The 24659-nt window shown below is 39.4% G+C and overlaps 1 protein-coding gene across 2 annotated transcripts in view; it reads right to left on the bottom strand.

Moving 5' to 3' along the window:
• LIX1 (limb and CNS expressed 1) overlaps nucleotides 1-24659 on the bottom strand; it is a 50355-nt gene that overhangs the window by 12414 nt on the left and 13282 nt on the right. For both annotated transcript variants that reach the window (XM_047778353.1, XM_047778354.1), the window contains exons 2-4: nucleotides 19010-19173; nucleotides 2486-2626; nucleotides 46-141 (exon numbers count right to left, since the gene is read on the bottom strand). In XM_047778353.1, the coding sequence (XP_047634309.1) occupies nucleotides 46-141; nucleotides 2486-2626; nucleotides 19010-19173 (401 nt within the window). The remainder of the gene's footprint in view (nucleotides 1-45; nucleotides 142-2485; nucleotides 2627-19009; nucleotides 19174-24659) is intronic.

Raw genomic sequence — 24659 nt, forward strand, 5'->3', positions numbered from 1 at the left:
TCTGGGTTATGTAGCAGAATAAACATGTAGCAGGAAGTCAGGTACCTGAAATTCCAGCATAGTCTTCCCCATGTTAGACTCCAGCATGTAGTGATAGGCTCCGATGCTGGTGCTGGGGTCATCTGCATCATCCAGAGTGCCCTTGGGAAGGAAGCAGAAAAGAGAATACTAGAGCTTTTTTCCTTCTCTTCTCTGGGTGGTCATGAATCAATCCTGTGACTTCACAGCGAGTCTCCCATTGTCCTAGCCCTTCAGGTGTCATTCTAAAACCAAGTCTCCAGAGGATTTGGGATAAAATCCTTAATCTCACCATCACTCAGAGTAAGAAGGATTTGGAATCAATTTGAATCTAGTTTTTGATTAGAATGTAAACTGATTAATACTCAAAAAGAATAATTATCCCAAAGCAGAAATCTTACTTCTTTCCACAGGGTTTTTGTTGGTGGTGGCATTAATGTTCTAACAGTTGTCCTCTCAGGCTACTTTCATCTATTACTGAACTCTTGAAATGTCAACCTTGCTCTTAAAGTTTCTGATGATCATGAAGCAAATTATGAAACTGGCAGAAAAAAAATTCTTTGGTTGTATAAACTAATCATATTTAATCATTATGATTTTTTTTTTTGAGGGCCACGCATATGGCATAAGAAGTTCCCAGGCTGTAGCTGCTGGCCTATACCACAGCCATAGCAACGCCAGATCTGTGCTGCATCTGTGACCTACACCACAGCTCATGGCAATGCTGGATCTGCAACCCACTGAGCAAGGCCAGGGATCAAACCCACATCCTGATGGATACTGGTAGGGTTTGTTACTGCTGAACCACAATAGGAACTCCCACTTACCATGATTTTTCATGAGATCTTTTCTTAATATACTGGTGTTCAGCCGGGGGACTCGGATTTGGGTTTCTATTTTTTCACTTCTGGACCACTTAATCTTTTGGAAACAAGGTGGGTGGGTGATGGAAAGAAATGAAATTCCCTTTCAATTTGGTTAAGGGGAGTGGCATTAAAAAAGCTAACTTGAGCTCTGGTTTGACACTGGGACCTGCCCTTCAATATCCCATGGTCTTGGATTCCTAGGAAGGTGGGCAATGGCTTTGTGAGACTGAACAAACAACTGCTGGCATCAGATAGCAGCAAATTTATAGCTTTTGAATGCAATAACATTAACACACTACTACTGAAATATTTATGTTGGCTTTTTAAATATCCCAGAGGAAATCCATCCAGAAGCCTGCAAACTGTATATATCCTCTTTCCTTACAAATTTCCATGAAAAAAATGATAAATTACGTTTACACCGAGGGCCCCTCCCTGCTCCTGAGTAAATTCCGAACATATAAATCAGACATCATTTTCCTAACTTTTCTTCCTCAAAGGCACTTGAAATTTACAAGGCAGGAAAATAAAGGCTTCCTTTCATCCTCAGAGCAGATATAGAACAGAGCTCCCTGATATCTCTCTGCCAGGACAACCACTCTCTGCCCACTGCCTGTCCTCTTATCTCTCCTCCACATGATAAGAGCATTTATGAGGGGAAAAGGAGCAAAAAGGTCACTGCTGGTGTGATAATGTCACATCCATTATCAGCAGCTTCTCCAGAATGACAGTTAGATTAAGGGAATCAAAGAATGAAAATCTCAAATGGGGTTTATCCATGCAAAGGCGAAGCCAGGAGGTGGCTAATCCCTTTGGTAATGCCAAGTTCCTACACTTGGGAGACACTCAGAGTGACACTTGCCCCAGTGGAGCTCCAGGCTTCCTTCATGCTTTACAGCTTGGAGGTAAAAGGAACAGAAACTACAACTAATTCCTGGGGCAAATCATCTACTTCTGGATTGCTGAGAAAATGTCCTATTTAAATCTCTAAGATAGAGTTTTTGGCCCTTAAAGCATTTTGCATTTAATTATGTCCATTATAGAAATTTCCAAAGTTCTCTGAAAAAAGGCAATTAATATTAATTCTAATAGGTAGCAAATATTGGGAAGATGGCTTTTCCCATGTCCAAACAGTCAGTGCTTCCTTAAATACACCCGGGCTGGGGAATTGGGGAATTGGCACTTTTAATAAACACTTCAGATAATTTTTATGATTAGTCAACTTTGGGGAAAACTGAGCTTCTTTATCTCTAGGTTAAAGCAGTATTCAACTGCATGCATTTTCAAGACTTAAAAGAATCAATGTACCTCAGACATTTGAATAAAATCAAGGTGGATCAAAATATCTACCTCGAGTTAAAGCTTGATTAATTGTGACCCAAGAAGGCTAAAGAATATTAATGAAACATAGAAAAGGGAGCTAGTTCCAATTTCGTGATTTCCAATCCAAATGTTCTTTGCGCTGAAAATTAATGATCTAACGGGTTAAAAATTAAACCTGCACAATCTTAAAGAACTAATTCACATTAGCGTCTCCCAAGATTCAAATGCCTCAGTATTCTCAGGGCAGCCAACCCCTCCCTTCCCTGGTGAGTACTCACACTGGTGGAGGCAACCGCTTCCTGCACACTCTCCATAATGAATTCCTTGGTGATCCTGCGAGAGGGCAGCTCATTGAAGAGGGAGTTGATTAGGGCCACTTTAGCTGCATCCCGTCTGGCCTCAGCTCTACTTAAGCAGCACTTAAGAAGGGAAGGAGAAAAGAAGTCATTAAAGAGTTCCGCATCTCAACATCTTTCCCATTTCAATGGGTCTCTGGACGTTTCTATTTATACATTTAACTGTCTGCACCTATTCTTTCGTACCCACTGCTAATCTCCTGAAGATCACGAAGGTTTTCTTTCCGCCCTAGAGCCCATTCAAATGTCTTAGTTGGTCTTCAAATGCTCTTTGTCTTATTTCACAGTCACTGAATATCTACTACCAGAGGCTTTTATACTGCTAATAAACAACAAAAAAAGTAATAATAGCTACTATTGTATTCATTATAAGGGCCTTCCTCAAATCCTTATTTCAGGGAAAAAAAAGGAGTAAGGAAAGAAAGAAAATGTCAGAAACTTTTAACACAATAATTAGCATCACAGGTTCTGGAGTCAGAGCCGTTGGGTTCAGATTCCAGCTCTGGTACTTACTTAGCTAAAAGACCTTGGGCAAATTAGTCTTTCTGTGCCTCAATTTCCTCCTCTGTAAATGAGAATAAGGGTAGTCCTGTGTCATAGGACTGAGGATAGGCTCAATTAGTTAATATAGAGAAAGCACTGAGAATATCTGGTACATGGGATCTCAGGCTTATATATTTTGTGTGTGTGTGTGTCTCTTTAGGGCCGCACCCACAGCATTGGAGGTTCCCAGACTAGGGGTCGAATTGGAGCTGTAGCTGCTGTCCTGCACCAGAGCCACAGCAATGCCATATCCGAGCTGCATCTGTGACCTACACCATAGCTCACTGCCACGCCGGATCCTTAACCCACTGAGCGAGGCCAGGGATCGAACCCTCATGGATGCTAGTCAGGTTCGTTAACCACTGAGCCATAATGGGAGCTCCAGTCTTACACTTTTTAACTTTCAGGTCAGAACAAGTGGGCTGCTGTCAAAATCTATTGTTTTTGATTTTCTAGCATTTATTCCTCATCTTCTTCTAATAATAGTTTCCTGATTTTCTTTAGGACCACTTTTTCCACCTTTCTCAGTTCATGCAGTGTAGGTGGGACATACTCCATTTGGTTTTCCTGAAGTAAGGGGCCATAGGGAGCCTATGATTAGTAACTTACACACAAAAAAACACTTTTCCCCAATGTAATACTACTCTCCATCCTCCTAGCCAGGCTTTCTTGTGGTTTTCATGGGTCTGCTCAACTTATCCTGATTCTTTTCTGTCCTCTCCATCTCTTTTCTTACTAACTCTTCTTATTCCCGTTTTGGTTTGGCATGGACTCTGGTTGGGGGAGGTGTGTCCAAATAGAGGATGAAGCCCTATGAGAACTGTACTGTACCTGGAGCCCACATCTGTTGGAGGTCCTTCTTTTCTATAGGCTTCTGAGTACTGTCTAGGGTCCTAGATCCTATTCTAGGACTCCTAGTAGGAAAAAAAGCCCAGAAAGAGAAGCTCAGGCCTGGGTCCTGGTCAACAAGGTGGCCAGGCACCCCTGGTTCTGCCACTCGATAACTGTGAGACCTGGGCTGTCTGAACTTTGAGCTTATTTCTTCACTGAACAAATGGGAAAGCTAGGCTCTCTGATCTCCAAGGCTGCTGCTCCCTCGAATATGAGATCCTCAGAATCAATAGTGCTGGTGACTGATGTCAAAGAAGAAGAAGAGTACAAAGGATGCCACTTCATTTTGTGGTTTTGTAGCCTGCTTCATAGCACCACTGGGAAAAAGCCAAACCTCCAGTTTGCTTTTAGCACATTCCTGCCTCTATCTCATCTATCCCGCTGTGGCCATTCTTGCACAGATCCACTCCCAACTCATGCTTCTGTGTCCTCCAGAGGCTGCCTCTCCTCTCCATCTTCACAAATCCAAGCCCCTCTGATATTTCCCCCTGCAACCTCCCTCCTAGAATAGTTGTAACTGTTAGTGCAAGGGTCCTATACTTGACTACAGATTACTTCTTCCTGCCCCTCTCCCAACCTTCAAGTCTGGGAAGAGCCCTTTGCATACTTCTTGAGCATCCTTCAGAGTGCCTACTCCCAGGGTCAGCTCTTGGGAAGTGCTCACACATGGTTAGTATGTGAGTGAAGTAATGACAACACTTCTGAAATGGTAGGAACATGACACCAAGGAGGATGGAAAAAACAAAACAAAACACATGTGTCAGGAGCTTATCAAAACAGAACAATTAAAGGCAGCTATTTTACCTTACAACACAAAGAGATTTCCAATATTTATTTTAAATGAAGAATTGAGCTAAAGATCTAAATATGTATGTGAAAAGTGGTTTGAGGTTTTTCTCCTTAGTGTTGAATGACAAGCTAGAAGGCTTTGGGGTTGTTTCAGGTAGCAAAGCAATTCAAGGTTTAGAACTTTCTCAAGATTTAGGTCACCTGTGTTAAACCAAGGGTCAGGGAATCGGGAGAGCTGGGCAGAAAGGTTGCCTTTGTGTTTTTGTTTTTGTGTTACAGACTTGTCTGGGAATTTATGGGACCTTGAGTTCTGAGTCAAATTTTCACTGAAGCTTGAGTGCCTCCTCTTCCAGGAAGCTTCCCTGTATCATTCCCAGTTGCAGGTTGGGAAGGCCACCATCCATGAGAGGCACACACCACACTGCTGTGTAACGGTCTACTAGTGCTCTGCCTCCTGACCCAGGCAGTGAGCAAGGTAAAGGCAGAGACTATGACTTGGTCATCTCTGTGTCTTTGTACCTGTAACATACTTTGTTGAGTGAATAATTGAATGCAGCCTAAGAAATTTAAACACAAGTCATTAAAGCACCTGACAAAATAGTCAAGAGACTCTCTTAAAGAAGATAATTCAAGATATATACTTACTTCCTTCAAAAGTCCTATTTCGAGATACCCTTTATAGTATTCATAACCGAATATAAAAATATACTAATACGTGAATTCAGAGGGAAAATTGGCCATCAAGTTCAGATGCTGTGAGAGTACTCTTTTTGCCTGAGTGTAAGATATGTTTACTATTGTTTGGAAAATCAGTTTTCTTTTAAAAAGGAAAGAAAATTTTTACAAATATTACCTGACATCTGTAAAAGCAGCTCATTTTAATAGGAATTCGCTGTATGAAATCTGTAATAATGCCATTGGGGTTTTAGAATTTAGAGAATTAGATTCAGATCTGGGCATTCTTAAGAAACTTTATATAACTTTCTATCTAAATAATAGCAATTTAAACCATCTTTCATAGAGAGAGACCTAGTAAACACTACTCAGATAAAAGAAGCTATCTATTTTAAATAAGACCAGCTAAGTACTAGATCAAAGGCATCACATACATTTACAACCAAATGGCACTGCTTCTGAGATCAAAGTGCTGCAGGGCTGAGAGAACAGAAAGAGCCTTTACCCGGAAAGCATGGAAAAGGACTATGAGACTTAACCAATATCAAGATTTTAAAGCAAACACATGTCTTTACTTATTTTATTGTTTCAATATACAGAATCTTTGGTTAAAATGGGGGAGAAAGTATACCAATTAATAAGTACATAAAATAAAATAAATTCTGAGCCATCAAAGGCTTTTCTTGCTATTGTTCTTTGCATTTCTGAAAGACAAGTACTTCAAAATGTCTATAATGTTAACCAGCCGCTTTCTTCTAAATTTTGGAGCTACAAATCCAAGCCAGTAAAGCTGCATATTTTTCTTTAGGGATCTTTTAATGGGACCTCTCAAACCATAAGGACATGGGCTTGGGCAAGAAATTTAGCCGAAAGCAATCTACTTGGCAAATTTAAATCAGAATGTGGACTCTGCTCTAAGAACAGGCACTGTTAAGAGTTACCATCAAACAGTGGGAAACGCTGCAAGGAAATAAAATATGGTAGGTGACAGGACGTTTTATTGATGTGTCCAAACTGGTCGTCAAAGACATCAGTTGGGGAGTGAATGAAGTATGATGTTATTTCAAAGCAACTTCCTGCTGGAATTAGACTTCCCAGGTTGTATGGTTTATTCTTGCTGTTTTTCAGCCAGACCCCAATCATAAATACAGATTTGTAAACTGTGCCTTATCCACTAACCATTCTTACTTGTTAATATAGAGAGACAACTTCTGTCCTTTGCACTTTGTGAAACAGCAGAGCTGGAATATTTAATAGTCAAGATTTTACTAAAGTCAGCTGTGGATTTCTTCAGCATATGGAGCCACATGCTTTGCAAGTGGCTAGCAGACCCTGCTCAGATATTTATCTTGATGCTTAGAAGCCTTTTATTTCTGGTAGATTATAAACCACTATAATTATTTCAGAGCTTCTTGGCTCTAATCTAAAATTAAAACCCCTACCCACCTATCCCCCCAATAAAGAGAACCTGTGGTATAGCTCAGGAAAACTATTTAAAAGTGGTGGTAGCCAGCATCTGAGATAGCCCCCAATTATCTCTGCCTTTTGGCATTCACACGCTGGCGGTCTTCTTCCACACTGTACAGGGCTGTCTGTGTAACCAATAGAATATGTCAAAACCTATGTTATGTTACTTTTTTTTAGGGCCGCACCCAAGGCACATGGAAGTTCCCAGCCTAGGGGTCCAATTGGAGTTATAGCTGCCAGCCTACACCACAGCCACAGCAATGTGGCATCTGAGCCACGTCTGTGACCTATAGCACAGCTCACAGCAGCTCCTTAACCCACTGAGTGAGGCCAGGGATCAAACCCACATCCTCATGGATCCTAGTCGGGTTCGTTAATCGCTGAGCCACGAAGGGAACCCCCTATGGTATGTCACTTTTGTCATTAGATTATAAAAGGCACTGTGGCTTCCATCTTGATCACACTTGCTTTCTCTCTTGGACAGACTTCTCTGGGAAAAGTTAGCTGTCATGCTGTGAGCAGTCCTACAGAAAAGCACATGTGCTAAGGAACCTCCTAATGCCTTTGCCAGCAGCCTTCTGGGTGAGACTGGAAGCTGATCCTCCAGACCTGATCAAGCCTTCAGATCGATCACAGCTCCAACAGATGGCTTGACTGCAACCATTGTGAGATCCTGAGCCAGAACTACCCAACTAAGCTGCTTCCAGATTCCTGATCCTCAGAAAGTATGAAAAAAATCAATGTAAGTTTTGAGGCGATTTGTTACCCAGCTGAAGACAGCTAAAACAAAGGCTTTGCTCACATCAGGTAACTGGGAACTCCCTCATCCCACCCTTGAGGGAGAGCTCACGAAGAGTAATCCTCATTGCTGACTCTATGTGCTGGGTGCTGAGCTAAGCACTTTATGTCAGTTGTCACATTTAGTTATTACCACAATCCTAGGAGGTTGGTTTTGTTGTTATCCTTATTTCACCCATGAGAAAACAGAGGTTACATATCCCAAGGACATAAAACTTAAAAAGTGACCGAAACAATATTCAGCCTCAGGTCTGTCTGATTGGAGAGCCCAGGTTTTTCACCACAACACTGTTCTGCTGGTCACCCACCTCGGAATAGAGAGGATATATAACTTGGCTAAAGACTCACAGCATTCTCCAAATCAGTATAGACAGCACTTTCGCTCAAGCTTCAACTTTGATATTCCATGGGTCATTTTAGCATAAGACTCTAAGAGTAACTCCTCCCATCCCCACATGATGAACTCAACTTCCTTTAGAAGAGGCCAAGGAGGAAGCAGTACATTGTTGCAGGAAACTGTGCTCAATGATGAGGGGCCTGTGCCACCATTATATTAATATCTTTTCCCTTCTATTATCCTTTTGATGCTTTCCTCCCCCTGGATGGTAAGGAGAAGGAAAATGGAGAGAGAAAGGCCAGTGAGGACTAGACCAGGAGATCAAACATCACCCCCAGTTGCAAGTGTCTCAAGGTGGTTGGAAGAGATCCCTTAAGTATGGAGCCAAGAGAATTGGATATTTTTACCACATAAGATTGCTCAACAGCTTTAACATGGGTTTGGTAACTCTGTACGTGCAAAAGTCCTTTAAATTAAACTTCCCCAGTTCCACTGGATAAGCAATTCTCCCAAGACCAGTTCATTCTGGCTCTGTATTTTATTATGGATAGTAGGTCATCAACAAGCTACTAGGACCCTACAGGGTGCACTAGGAAGATATCACTAAGCATAGTTCAAAGACTTTAGTGTTCAGAGTAAAATCACCTGCTAAACATGCACATCCCAAGGCCCTGCTCTGACCTACTGAATCAGAGTCTCTTCAGATGGATTGACTGCAGTGGAGTGCTGCATTTTAACAAGCTTTCCCAGTGATTCTGAGGCAGGTGGATCCAGGACTTTTTAGAGGAATGTTGCTCTAGCTTCTGCCCTTTCTGTGTCTCATTTCTAATTAGAAGAGGCAGAGCCAGGTTTTGTGGGGCCCGAAGCTTACGCAATTTGAGGGGCTTTGTTTAAGAAAAACAATATGAAAACACACATTTAAAAAACTGGTATGTGAGTAGTAAGGCAGCTATGCAGAAGTTTCATTGGATTCATTGCTGAAGGGAGAACTCTCTCCTCTACTATACTAAAACACTCTATATTCTGGTCATGAAATGTGTGAGGGTTTTCCCCCATACCAACTAATTCTGTGATGCCAGCTGGGTGTCCTACAGTTTAACTCAATTTTGAAACTGTCCACTTGGAGATAGCATCAGTTTCCCCAGATTAATGGCTCGGTCCTCACTTCAGACACCAATCAGAAGGCTAGGTTGTCCCCTGTGTTTCTGACCAACCAGCTAAAAGATGACAGATTTCCACAACTTCTTTCTCTGCTTCCATCATTTGCTAGAATAGCTCACAGAACCCATGAAAGCAATTTATTTACTAGGTTATGGATTTATTATAAAAGCATACAACTCAGGAACAGCTAGAGAAAGAGATGCATAGAGCAAGGTATGTGGGAAGGGTCTCAGAACTTCCAAGCCCTCTCCAGGCAAACCACCCTCCCAGCACCTCCATATGTACAGTACACTGACCTAGAAGCTCTCTGAATCCCATCATTTAGGATTTTTATGGAGGCTTCATAACGAAAGAATGACTGATTACATCTTTGGTCACTGTGATTAAGTCAACCATCAGGTCCTCTCCCTTACTTGGAGGTCAGAGGTTGGAGCTGAAAATTCTAATCTTCTAATCACACAGTTGGTTCTCCTAGCAACCAGTCTCCATCTCTAGGAGCTTCCCCAAAAGTCACTTCATTAACATGAACTCAGGTGTGGTATAAGGAGTTCTGTTATGAATAATAAAAGATAACTTTATCACTCATATCACTTAGGAATTCCAAGAGTGTCAGAGCCCCCTGGCCAGGAACCAGACCAAATATATATGCTATTATAAACACTATCACTATGGCATATCCACCTCTGTTAACATCAAACATACTAATTTCTCACTAGAGAAATCTCCTCTACACAAAAGTTAAGGACAGCAGCATTCAGGCTAAAAAAAAAGCTCTTGTAAAATTAAGCTCTTGGGAAATATATAAGCACTTCTAACTTAACGGTCTCAATTTTATGCTCAGCAGTTATTATTTCTTCCATGATAATTTTCCATGTGTCACAATACTACACAACAGCAAAATTAAACCTAGGTTGATTTGTGGGTCAGTAGGCAGTCTTGAAATAGAAGTGTCTAGTCCATTTTTTTTTAGGATGTACAGAAATTCCTAAACTAATTGAAATAATATTTGGTAGTTATGTACATGTTATAAACATATAAATGCCTAATAATATACTAGTTTGTTAATTATTCATTCAATACTTTGAAATTATTGATAAGTGTGTCACTGTTCACAGAAACGTTTTCTGGCCAGCATGACACAATTTATACTCTGAACAGTACCTTTCCTGGTAGCCCTCACTTTATTGATAATTTTTCCCATTGTTTGTATTCAAAAATAGGGAGGATACCTGTGTTGAGCTGTTTCTGGACACTAAGATTTTTCTATTCATATACCCCAACTTTCTAAGGAAAAAGCATGTGGAAAGACATCCATATAAGTGACTTCTCTCCATTTTAAACAGATGACAGACTTCTTAGAATTTTTCCTATTTGTTTTTTAAAGACTTCAAGGAAAAAAGGGTTTGCAGATCCTAAACGTATAAAACCAAGTTATGTACACTTTATTCTGTGCCTACCAATGGAAGCCAAGAAGTTGATAAGTGGTATGTAAGGAGCAAGGTTTTTTAAATAAGACCTGTCATGTATTATATATGTGACAGATTGTATCTATACGTAAACCCAAAGCTGATGATGCTGTTCTCTCTGAGGCCAAGGGCAGGTCAGTGTTATTTAGTTGGTATTTGCTCAATAGTACACGTACCCAAGGGGCTGTCCCAAGCTGGGGCTTTGCAGGTGGCAAAACCAAATAAACTGACTCTGTAAGAGGTGAGAATTCTTGCCCAGATCCTTCAGGCTGTCAAGTCTGTCTTTCAGGTGGTTGGGAACATTTTGCTTCTGTGACTCAGAGTCCAAGTCTCAGCAACTGACTTGCAGAGTTTGTGTGTACAGCTTGCCAGCTCTGGTCAATGTCACCAACACCTCAGTTTCTTTCTGACAGCAAGCCATCAGCACAAAGAATGCCCTGCTGCTAATTGTCCCTTTAAAAGTTCTTTAAAACCTTGACTGCCCTGGTCTAGGCATGAATATTTGCATGTGTTCCAATTTATCTAATTGTGGATATATTAGCATTTTTTTCCTCTTCCAGATGGTGATGTGAAAAAGGGCAACGCTTGAAACTCAGTCACCCAGGTTAATATCGTGTCTCTTTCTCTGTAGGTCAGGCTGGCTGCAAATACACTGGGAACAATTTAGAGCTCTGTGTGTGCTGGGAATGGCGGGAGGGGGGGTGGTCTTTGCTAGGTGTGGGGGAGGGGACTGGTCTGGAAGTCCAATTTTCAGAGAAAACTCACCAGTTCCTGTCAACTGAAAGAAACGTTTCATGCACATGGTAGGTCAGAATGTTATTTTTATAATATAAACCACCTGGGCTCCTCCTCATTTACCTCTGCTGCAAATGCTATTCTACACACATACCTAGACCAAGGTCCCTGGTAACTATTACAAAACCATGTTGTGTTTTGCTCCTCAAGGTTTTTTTTTTCTTTTTCCTTTTTTCTTTTCTTTTTATTCTTTTTTCAAGTTAAGGTGAAGACAAGATGAATTGATCAGGGCTCAAAGTTTTGGTTTATTTTTGTAGTTGCTTTGATGTAAAAGGACTTGGCTCTGATTGCCCTAAGAGGGATGGAGGGGGTAGAGGTGGGGAAAGAGGGAGTCAGTCTTTCTTCCTCACTCAGCAACTCCTGATACAGTGAGCATCTTCCTAAAGTTCATCAGCGAAGGCTGGGAGACTCCCCTGTATATTGTCCCAAGTCTATTTACCACGAAGCCTTTCCCCAAGTGTTCCTTTCACTACATGCTGCTGTTTTATTTGGAATAGCAAGATGTGAATGACTTTATTCACTTTCTTGATTAAAAAAAAGTTAAAGTTAGAAAAGAGGGCTGGGGAATAAATAAAAGGTCCCTTTTAAATAACACGTGCTCCTAGTTAAATGGGTAAGTCATTAATGCCTGATCATTTGCTGACATTTGACTTTCAAATGGGAAAGGGTTATAACTAACCTTCCTATCTTTATTATTATTATTTTTTTACGGTTTTTAGGGCTGCCTCTGTGGCATGTGGCGGTTCCCAGCCCCAACTGGAGCTACAGCTGCCGGGCCACAGCCACAGCCACAGCAATATGGGATCCGAGCCACGTCTGTGACCTACACCACAGCTCCTGGCAATTCCGGATCCTTAACCCACTAAGCAAGGCCGGAGATAGAACCCACATCCTTATGGTTCCTAGTCTGGTTAGTTAACCACTGAGCCATGAAGGGAACTACACAACCTTCCTATCTTTGAGTCTCATTATTTGCAAAATGGGATGCTTATTTGCAAAACAGGATGCTTTCCTGTGGAGATTTCTTCCAGGAAAGACCTCCTTTAGAAGTTAAGTTACAGTGCATAGCCTGTCATGTGTCTGCCTCAAGGTATACAACTCTAGGGATAGACAAAAGGTCTTGCCTGATTTCAAACAGTAATAGTTGGCATGAAAACAGCATTAGTGTGGGACAGGCGTCTCGATTTTATGGCAGGACCTAAATCTCTATTTGCGTTATGGAATGTCAAGGCTAGGCCTCATTTAATAATCAGTAAAAAGAGAACATTACAATTCCACTTAGCCAAGTCTATGAATCAATCAAATTTTCTCTTAGTCCCTTTTTCTCAGGAAAAACTTAATTTTATAAACTTAGTTTACTGTTATTTAAATATACTTTTAATTCCCTGGATTTTGAGAAGAATCTTTCAATACATAAAAATATAAAATATGTTTTATATCTGATAATACAGGTGAAGGATGTTTACTGCCCCTTAAAAGTAACTAAAACAAAACAAAAGCAAATACTCCTCTCCTTTTAGGGAGTATGTACCTTGGAAAGGCTTTGGTTTGAAAACCAAGTGGTGTAAAAATGGAAGGTCTTTCAGAGACAGTGCTTTAAAAGAAACTCACCTGCTCTGAATGTTCCCTCTCATGTCACACAACTGTACAGCCCCTTACACATGTCAAATATTGGTTGAAATAAAAAAAAAATAAATCACCAGCTTGCCTATGGAAATATTAAATGTCTCAGTTTCACATAGTGCCTGACATGATACAAACAGCCTAAGTACCTGACCCCAGTGTTTAACACCTGTTTTGCTGAAGCAGTTTTAACAACAATAACAAAATACTTCAGTGAAAAAGGTGTGATATACCACAATGGATTAGTGTTCTGCACGTCAAATAAATCGAGCTATTATATCAGTGTTTCAGCTAGGGAATATATTTTTTATTCAGTCAAAACTTGTGCACGTAAGTGATCACATGGTCTAGTACTATACTCAAAGAAATTTTTACTTTTTATTCCAAATAAGAATAAAATTCTTTAATCCAAATCATTCTAGAAGACTCTATGGAAGACCACGGGACTGGCTTGAAAACAAAACTTGAATCACAAACCTTTTAATCAAAATATAAAATAAGATAAAATACTCAATTAAGTTCCCCTTTTGGATTTGGAAACAAAAACAGCTGCTGAAACAATGAGTGGCTTTCTGAGTTCATAAAGAGGGGAGCCAGACATTGCTCTGATGGCCCTTGTGTTGCTCTTATTATAAAAAAATGGGAATTACTGCAAGTTTTCATGGCTATGATATGTGGCTAGGGAAGGATTAACTTCCTAGACAAAAATGGCATAGAGAAAATACATCCAAAATGTATGAATTCCTACTTAATGCCTGTAATATTAGAAGATGGCTTCTTTTATAAAAGACACAATAAGCACAAATGTGTTTCAATATAACTTTCCAAAAGAAAAATAATTTAGTAACAATTGGTCATTTTATTTATGGTTTAGGAATTCAAGAATGATTCATGCTTTCACTTCTCTTTTTCTATACCATAGTAGTTTATGAAGGCATGGTTAAAAGGGAGGGTTATGGCTGCTTTCTTCCCCTCCAGCTCTGTTTTTTTCAGGTTGTGGCATCAAAACTAATCGAAAATTCTTTAATTAGTCTTCTTGGACACAAGCCTCCCATTTACTTCAGTGGGAGGTTTCTTTGCATAAAACCAGTGGTTTGTGTCCACCAGAGCCTTTTGACTGCTTTCCTTTGATTAATCAGAAAACTAAAGCTCAGCCTGAATACCACTTTTCTAAAGAATGAATGAGCATAATCTCTTACAGCTTTCATGACACAGAAGGATTAATCCTGCAATCCAGTCCCATACTCCACTTCAAGTATTTTCAATTACTTGGCACCATTTGAGGTGACGTCCACGGCTCAGTAAGAAGGCTACTGCTGGCATAATGGTTTCTCCATGTCCCAACACATGGTCTTGGCATTTAATCCATCGTGAAATGATTTGCAGTGCACAAGGGTGACATCTGATTACGTGAAAGGCATTGCAGGAATGAGCATATAGGCTCTTACAGGCCAACTGCTGGCAAAAATATGATGAAATGTTATATGGTGAAAACAGCATTTAAGACGGTGTTTGAACTGACCAAGAAAAGTGTAAGGACATTGCTTTAGGATAAATTTTCTTTCTTTATTTTAATTCCTGGTTTTTCTTTCTCAAATCACATTTTTTGGGGGGCTAACTGGGTTAAGGGGCCAGATTTGGCTGCCAATCACCCAAACACATTTTCAAAACATATTCGATTCAGGAAATTCTGGATCTTTTAAAGCAAGGATGTTAACAATTCTCTTGAGAACCTTAAAATATGATGATTTAAACATAAGGAAAAGGAAACCTTGAAATGATCAGAGAGATCACCGAGAGGCCTCCCTACTGAAGAGTTTAGTTTTTTCATTTTGTTTTCTATTTTTTAAAGACCACAGGGAGGATGGTGAATTTACTACGTACAGGAAGTCTTATCATTTGGGGTGGAATTTCATGAGACAATTGGGAAATTCGTAATTCTCAAGGTAGTAAAAACAAAAACAAGAACATCAGAATTTCTTAGATTTGCATCCTCTAGATCAACAGAACACACTGATCTGTCAAATGGATTATTCTAGATATACTATAATGAATGTACTTGTTACATCTGAACAAACATAATGCATACCTAGGCGTATGGTCAAATCTTAGTTATTCAAGGACATGGGTATAGGGTGGAGAGAAGTTACTATGCATTAATGAAATTGAGAGAGAATTAGAGATTTCTAAAGTCAGTAGTTTCAAATTAATGCACTTTTAAAACTTTAACCAAAAATAGGAACCTAACAATATCAGCTGATTTTAATGTTACTGACTTTTCCTTCCCAGCCCACCATCTTGCAGAGAAATATCTTAGTTGATATATTATATTATATATATTAGTATATACTATTTTGTATATCAGGCAATAGTGATTATATTAAAAAATGAAGGAATATAAATTTCATTGATTCTTGGGACTGTTATTCATCATTTAGCTATTCATTCAACAATATTTAGTAGGCACTTTTCTACACACAAATAACAGTGATTGACATCACAGAGATAACAGACTCTGTCCCTGAGGCCATTTTATTAAAGAGATAGAACACACATATAAGTAGCTGTAGCATAAGGTGAAAAGCATTAAATACTAGAAGAGTAATAGAGAAAACTGCTTTGGGAAATCAGAGGAGGGAGAGATTTCCATCAAAGAGACTCAGGGAAAATTCATGGAGAATGTGATATGTGAGTGAAGTCTTGGAAGGTAGAGTTTAGACATGAAGCAAAGAGGGTAACAGCACTTCGTAAGTAGGTCACAGTGTGAGTGTGGGAGTGGCTGGAAGAGGTCAAGGCATGAACAAGGAAGAGTCAGGCCTGTTTAGTCCGCCCTGGGTGTCAGAAGAGGAGTTCAGAGAGATAAAGCTGGAAAATATGGAGCCCTTGTAAAGTCTTTACTGCCAGAATAAGGAATTTAGACTTTAATTAAAGAAAGGGAGCCACTGGAGCCATTTTTTCCGTTTAACTTTTTTTTTTCACTTAATTTTTTTTTTTTTTGGGCTGTTCCAAGGCTAGTGGGTGAATCTGAGCTACAGCTGGTAGCCTACACCACAGCCACAGCAACACAGGATCCGAGCCACGTCTGTGACCTACACCACAGCTCATGGCAATGCCAGATCCTTGACCCACTGGGAAAAGCCAGGGATTGAACCCCAAACCTCATGGTTCCTAGCTGGATTCATTTCTGCCACAATGGGAACTCCTGTTTTACTTTTTATTCTGAAATAATTTTAGACTTCTAGAAGAACTGCAAAGATAAGAGATTTCCCAGAAAGTAGTTAAGATTATCTGCTTACATGTTTTCAAAAATAGTTCACGGAGTATTCCTATACACACTCCTGTAATTTGCAACCCCTCTCTCATGCTTAGTGTAGTATATGTCTTTTTTTTTTTCCTTATTCAAAAATGCCAAATATTTGTCTTTCCTATTTATCTTTTCAAAGAAATAGTTTTTGGTGCTGTTGATCAGGTTTGCCAGTTTTTATCCTATTTCATCAGCTCCCCCCTAAGCTATCCTACATATAAATTCAATCTACCTTGGGGGAAAAAAAAGTGAGATCAATGCACAGAAGTCCCTTGATTCATCTTTCAAGCAGAATGCTGTCCCTAAGTTCCATACAGCCACAGAGTTATGTGATTTTTTTTTTCTCGTGATTCTACTTGAAATATGGTGGGCAATTTTAATACAAAAATGTGTGCTTTAACTCAAAGAAAATTGCTTCTGTTATTTACTTCCTCTCCTTTATTTCCTTTGTCTCTTTCCGGAACTCTTATTAAATTAATGTTTACCTTCCAGGATTTATCCCCATGTCTCCAGTCCTATCTTTTTCCATCTCTTTGTCTTTTTGCTCTAAGTTCTAGAACATTTACTTTTTTTATTTTGTTATCCTTTAGCAATTTGTCTGTGATACACATCTACTTATCTGTTTACTCACTTTTATTTATTCATATTTATTATTCTAGTTTGGCAATCACATTTTAAATTTCATGTTCCCTGCTTACTTCTTTTCTCATAGCAGTTTTAGTGATATTTATCCTCCCACAAATTTCTGAAGATAAGCACTATAATAGTCTCTAATATACTCTGTGCTTGAATGATTTCTGTTCTTTTGTTTGCTTGCCTTGGCCTTTTTCCTTTTGCTTTTGGTTTTCCTCAAATGTTTGCTGATCTTTAGGCCACTGACATTCATGGACCAAAAAAAAAAAAAAAGAAAATATTCCGTCAGGCATCTGGCAAGACCCTGCTCTGTGGCTGAGTAGGTCTGTTTTCCTAGAAAGCTGCCACTGAATGGGAAGTCTGATGGGCGCTTTGTACAAGTTGGCAGCCTTCACCTTAGAATGCCTAATGATGGATCTGAGGCTCACATGGATTAGAGAATCCCTTCCTCTGCTGCTCCTCTTTCTTCCCCCTTCCTTGCCCCTCATCCATGTCTAAGTGTCTAAGGTTAAATCAAGCTCTATTCTAAGGCTTCTAGACCCACTTTCAAATTATCCTCATCAGGCAATTCACTGTCATGAGTTAGAGGTCAAAATCCACTGCTGATCACTGCTCAGGAGACATTGCCAGCTGGCAGTGTCAGTTCTGAAAGCCCATGCTCCTGCCGGAGTAATCTGTCTGAAACGCATTTGAATATATCACCCTCCTGCTCAGAAACTTTCAGGAGTTTTGATTTTATATGGAATAAAACCTGTTCTTCTTTGCAAAGCATGAAGACCTCTTATAGTTTGATGTGAGTGCTTTCATTGACCCTCAAATATAACTCTATGTAATTACTAATTTTTTGTACCTTTATTTCCTGAAGGTATGGACCATATCCTTATTATTTGGCCCAGTGTTTGATATTTCCTAGTCACTTAATGATTATTTCTTACTATACACACTGGATAATCAAATGCTGATTGTTAGTGTAGATAAGTATTTTTGCATGAGTAGTAGGTGTATATAACAAGAAATGTATCATCATTTACAACCATCATAAACATAATAAAGAATTAACCAACTGGAAGAATTTTTATACTAATTATCAAAACAATATTTGGAATATCTACTACACACCCGATAAACACATGGCATATATATCTTACATGACTCACAACCAAACCCACGGGAATTATTTCCCATCTCAAGTCAGGGAAATCCAGAGTTAAATAAGTTTCCCAATGGTCTACAGTTATTTAGAGGCAGAACCTAGAATTAACACAGCTGTCTGAATTCAGCCCCATGTGTCTCAGCCTTCACTGTCTGGTGTGCTGCGGATTGATTAGTATTTGATTACAAGTTTTATGAAAAGTAAAGACTTTGTACTGATGGAAAAGCCCTGATGGAAGGACTATGCCCACGTTCCTTTTTTCTTTGATTTATTCTAAGATATAGTGAGGGAAAAAGCAGCAGCTGTCAGGCACATAAAATGCTATAAAATGCATTTTCCATAAAGAGTTATCAGTGGACAACACCCCCCTAATAAAAATACTTCCATTAAAAAAAAAAAAAAAACTGAGGTGTTCCCCTTGTGGCTCAGCAGGCTAAGGACACAATGTTGTCTCTGTGAGGATGCGGGTTCAAACCATAGCCTTGCTCAGTGGGTTAAGGACCTGATGTTGCTGCAAGTTGCAGCACAGGTTGCAGACTGAGCTAGGATCTGGTGTTGGTGTTGCTGTGGCATGGGCTGTAGCTGCAGCTTCAAATTGACCCCTGGCCCAGGAACTTCCATAGGCTACAGGTGTGGCCATGAAAAGAAAAAAAAAAAAATTGGAACTTCTGACCAGTTTCTGTGTTACATAGTGGACTGTGGCACAATTTTTTCACAACAATCAAGAAAACTTACATTATCATTTTATAAAAGGGCTTACTCTACTTTAACTGAGTTAACTTTCACCAATCAATTTATGGTTGCTTCTTACCTGAAAGTTGCCAAAACAGCTTCCCCCTGGGAGGGTCACATAACTCACAAAGGGTGGTCCAGGAGATGGCAGCGACTCATAGACCACCACACCTTCACTTGGGAACGCAGCCCTCTGTTGCTGCTTGCTTTCCCAAAATTCCTGTAACATTGACACAACGTTCACTGAAAAAGACAAGAAATATAATCAGTTATTAAGGATGGACATTTCCTGGCAAAAACAACATTTTATTTGTGGGTTGGATTGTGTAACATGTCATTTCCAGTTTAAGCAGAACAGAGTATGTTTACGTTTTTGTTGGAGTTTGGGGGATGTTTTCAGTTGTGAAAGAAGCAAATACTATTTAACACAAATGTGCTTATTTTTTCATGAGTATGGCTCAAGTGGTTTGGCACTCTAATAACACTGCAGTATGTTAAATTTATAAATTAATTTTTGATATCAAATTAAAAATCTGTCTTCCTTCTTCGAAAATTTTCCTTAATAAACTTTGTCCAGAACTATGATTATGCATGACCCTCACTCTCATGTCTCATAGATTCTTAAACCTGCAAAGTAAAAGCTAAATTCAAAGGTAACTAATGTAATTTTAGTTGGAACTCACCTATTATAAGATTTAAGTGGAGAAAGGCAGAAAGAAGAAAACTCTTTCATGCTCCTCTCCACCCCAATCTAAAGGAGAATGAAGCGCAATTGTATAATAAGCAGGAGACTGGAAGAAAGAAAAAAGTAAGTGAAACTAATAACATGGAAACCTTGTTAAGGATCACGTCTGTTAGATGATTTCAGAAAACATAGTAATGACTACAGCCATGTGTTTTAGATTAAATGACCTATGATAGCCTGCAGAAGTTCCAGATCAAATTAGGTTGGTTTGTTTATCCTGTACTGCAAATTGAATTGTGGATATTAACAAGGATAATAGAATTGTAGAGGCAAAAGAGGCCTTAGAGGTCATGCAGTCAAAGCTCTGCCTGATGTAGGAATTCCTTGCACAACACTACTGACAGTTGTCCATCTGGCCTGAGTCTGAACACGTGGAAGGACCTGGTACTTGGCACATCTTGAGGCAGCCTGTTTCAACTGCTAATGGTTTAATGGTACAAATGTCCTTTTGGGGAGGTGAGCTGAAATCTGCTTTCCTATGAGGTTCCTGTAGGTGGGCTGCTTCTCATTTCTGAGGCCTCACAGAAGTTAATCCCCTTATCCACAAGAGAACACCCTATATACTTGAAGGTTGATATAGGACATTTTTTGTTTCTGCCTGCCTGGCATTTGCTTTTCCTCTTTTTAGAAAGAGCACAAATTTCCTTAAAGAACCACCTTTCCTTCAACTATGTCTTCTCTAGGGTTGAGGGGTGGGAATTAGACCAAAACCAAGTCATTTAGAGTCAGTGAGTCAAGGACTTTTGTTGACAGTGTTGGAAGACTGGATTCTCCTTTTCCTCTAGAGTTACTGAGGGTATAGGAAGGGAATGTGGTGCCACTCAAACAAGGAACAATCATAACTGAGAAGAAAACCAAGAAAGAGAAGGGTAGAGCCAAGGACAGAGAAAGAAAGATTAAGTTCATACGACTTAGTCTGAGCTCCTGAATCAATATATCTGCTTTGTCCTTAAACCACTTTGAGTTGCTCTCTTGCTTGCATATCAAAGTGTATTAATATAGACAACTCTTAGGTTTCCTCAAATTTTAGATTAAATAGCTTTTGTTCTTTCAAACATACTTTGTGTAATATGGTGCCTTCCTGAATAATGTGCTTCAAAATGCTAGGCTTTGTTGTTTTTCAGGAAATTAGGAGAGTCATAGAATTTAACCTGGAAGCAAAAATGTGGCACAACCACCTTCTAAGCTGTTGACTAGGGAACTTGGCTCTTTCACTTCACCCCCAGATCACCGATCAGCTTCCAGCTACATAGGGTATAGTTCTGGCAAATTCTTGGTACATCTAAGGAATTGGATGCTTGTGTATATTTAACCAACTGCAGGTTTTAGTTTAAGATGCATTTTTGGGGAAAAAAAATGGGGAACATAAGACTATCAGAGGGGATAATTGAATTAACCAATAAAATGCACGCTGAAGTGGTCAAGGTAAACTTGGTAATTACAGACATTTTTCATTCATTCAAAAATATTTGAAGTAATATTTTCTACCAGTTGATGTAACTCAAAATAAAATTAGAACTTTTATTTCCTAAACTGTATTTCTGCTCCCCATCTTCCTCTCCTCCCATGTCCAGGAAAACAAGTGTTTTTTGAACTGGATCATTTGTGCTTCTACTTGCAGTTGACCTCTAGAATTCAGCAGGGATGTCTTGAAGATTAAGCCTAAAACCAAAGCCAGGAGCCAACGGCTCTGACAGTTGCTCTCATAGTCAATAAGGGCCATTAGTCAGTGATTTTAAGTTAGTTCACCCACTGTTGATGTTTGGCTGAGAAATGGAGTGAGAAGATGAAGGTAAAATGAACACAAGAATTTTGGCATATAAAACTATGTGGATTAAACAGTGCAAAGGTATGTACTAAAATTTCTGCATAAATAAAAGTAGCAGTTTTCACATTTTTCATTCTGCAACCTTGGAAGATTCCTTTGATGGTCCTATGTATGTCATCACCTCTAAAGAGTGTAACATATGTACATGTACAAACATAATCTGTCTTTCTATCTCTCCTCTTGTCGACTGGAAAACCAGATGAATGGAGGGCTGAGGGAAGAAGGCCAGCTTGCTGTTTGGAATTTCAAAGACGGGTATATCTGAAGATGCTCTATTTATGAAACACATGCTGCTTTATTTTTGTGAAGTAGCAACAACAAGGATCATGGACAATGTGAAAGAAAAAGCAAGCAAAAGGTCAAGTACTGCTGAAGAAAACCACCCAAATTTGAGGAAAGGCCTCACTACACAGCTTAGTCTCTAGTTGTAGTTGCACCTTCAATGCCCAGTCAGGGATCCTACCTTTCATGCTACAAACTTATACTCTCCAGCATGCAATATCCATCCTTATATTTTGTGATCCATCCACATAAGTACCAGCTCCATCTTATTTCCTTCTGTCTCAAATGAATTTGTGTTGCCTCTTCTGGACAGGTTGTTCTATAATAATTCTCTTGACCTCCTATTTTAAAATGTTTCCTTTTTATGGAGTTCCTGTTGTGGCACAGTGGAAAAGAATCTGACTAGTATCCATGAGGATGCAGGTTTAATCCCTGGCCTGGATCAGTAGGTTCAGGATCGGCATTGCCATGAGCTGTGGTATAGGTCACAGATATGGCTTGGATCCCAAGTTGCTGTGGCTGTGGTGTAGGTCGGAAGCTGTAGCTCTGATTTGACCCCTAGCCTGGGAATTTCCATACACCATGGGTTCGGCCCTAAAAAGTCAAAAAAAAAAAAAAAAAACCAAAAACCAAAAAACTCCTCTTTACTCACTCCTTTCAGTAGCTATAAATATGCCCAAGATGACAAATGAATAAATGAATGACTCAATAAATTAAAAGACACTCAACACTGGGACTATATTTGGCTGCTAGTTTTTAAAGTTTTTCCACTATAGCCAAGCTTCTAGAAGGAATATTCTAAAATACTATCTCTGCTTTCTTCTCTTCCATTCATTTTTACCCTACCATGATCTGGCTTTTCTCTACATTATGCTATTGAAATTACTCTGGCAAATATCACAAATTCTAAATTTCAGTCCTCATTTCCTTGACCTCTAATGCATTTGACGCAGTTGATCAATGTCTTCTAGAAACTCTCATATCCCTAGGTTTTTCTGATGGCATTTTCCCTGATTCTTCTTCTTTATTTCTAATCATTTCTTCTTAATCTCTTTTGTGGGTTTCTCTTCCTCTGTTCACCTCTCATGTTGATTTGCACAAGAATCTTGTCCTTGTCTTTTCTTGCTTCCCTCTCTACTGTGATTTTTTTTTCCTTTTCTTTTTAAGGCCACACCTCCAGCATATGGACATTCCCAGGCTAGGGTCAAATTGGAGCTGCAGCTGCAGGCCTAACACCCCAGCATTCGGCAATGCCAGATCCTTAACCCACAGAGCATGGACAGGGATCAAATCCACATCCTCATGGATACTAGTCAGGCTCTTACCCACTGAGCCACAACAGGAACTCCTCTCCCGACTGTTCTTCAATGATAGAACCCATTTCCATGATTCTATCTACTGTAATAGATGCCTATAGTTCCTCAAACATACTCCTGTAACTTTAACTTTGTTAATACATCCTTCTCTTTGGACATTGCATAAATTCAACATATTTCCAAACTCAACCCATTTTCTTTTCAATAAACTCTTCTCTTCCTCCCGAACTAAATAGAAAGTGACCTTACCATCTATCCAGTCACATAAATCAGAAATATGAGAGGAACTTTAAACTTATCATCTTCTTTCCATTCTAATTAATGCCCAAGTTTTCAGTTCCATATCCTGATGTCCCTGATAGTCATTACTTTCTCTCACTTAATACTGTCATTGCTGCATTGGTTCATATCTCACCAAATATCCCACAATAACCTCCTAACTCCAATCACCCTCCATGCAACCCATCCTCCACTGTTTCCTTGGCAGTCCTTCTGAATCTTATAGTTGATCAAATTATTTACATCTTAAAACCCTTCCGTGAGTCCTTGATTACCTACAGAACGAGTAACTCCTTGGCAAGTCATAGAAGACCCAAGGTCTTGATTCCTTCATTCCAAACTTCTCAAGTCACCCTCCAGGCTCCTCATGCTCTCATGCTTTTTATGTTACTAGCAAGCCCCTTACCTCTATTCCTCTTTTTAGAATTATCTTTGCATCCTCTATTGTCTTCCTGGCTGGTACCTACTCACTTTTTTTTTCCTTTTTTTTTTTTTAATATTTATCTCCAGCATTAACTCTGAAAATGAAAACAAACCCAAAATAAGATTTAAACCCTTCCTTGGGAAACTACAGTTCTCTGTGTAGCAGCATGAATATCACTTGAGGACTTACTAGAAATGTAGGACCTTGGGCCCCACTCCAGGACCTCTGAACCAGAATCTACATTTTTATAAGATTCTCAGGCAATCTGATGCACATGAAAGTTTGAGAAACCCTGCTGTGGGGAGAAGTTACTAGTCTCATCTCCCTTATCATGTACCTATTATATGCCAAGCACTATGCATTTTCTCATTCAATTCTTATACCACCACCTAGAAATAGGTATTATCACCTACAGCTTAAGAAATAAGAAATAAAAGATGCTCAGTGTACAGTCATATAGCTACTAAGTCTTAGACTTGGGATTTTCAACCTAGTTCTGTCGGGTATATAATTTAGCTCTTTGTTCATCTTGAGCCGCTTCAAATTATAACAGAAATTAGGTTGTTTTCATGCATGTCTATCACTACTAGGAGGAGTCATAGGAGCACAATAAGTGTTAGTTGAATTGTGAAAGTCATCAAAGGGATAGAAGATGTGCCTTTGTGAAGGTATCGGTAGCAAAGACACAGGAGGCCCTGTATAAAAATTATTTCGCCTACCTTTTCTTACAAACAATTTTTCTGATACTTGTTCTCAGGAAAGTCAAACAAAGCAAGGGGTTAATATTTGTATTTTTTCATACAAGTGATACAACATATTTCTAGCTTGGAACTGTCACAATGAATAAGCAGCCTG

Source organism: Phacochoerus africanus, chromosome 4 (genome assembly GCF_016906955.1).
Source record: "Phacochoerus africanus isolate WHEZ1 chromosome 4, ROS_Pafr_v1, whole genome shotgun sequence".
In the NCBI taxonomy this organism is placed as follows: Eukaryota; Metazoa; Chordata; class Mammalia; order Artiodactyla; family Suidae; genus Phacochoerus; species Phacochoerus africanus.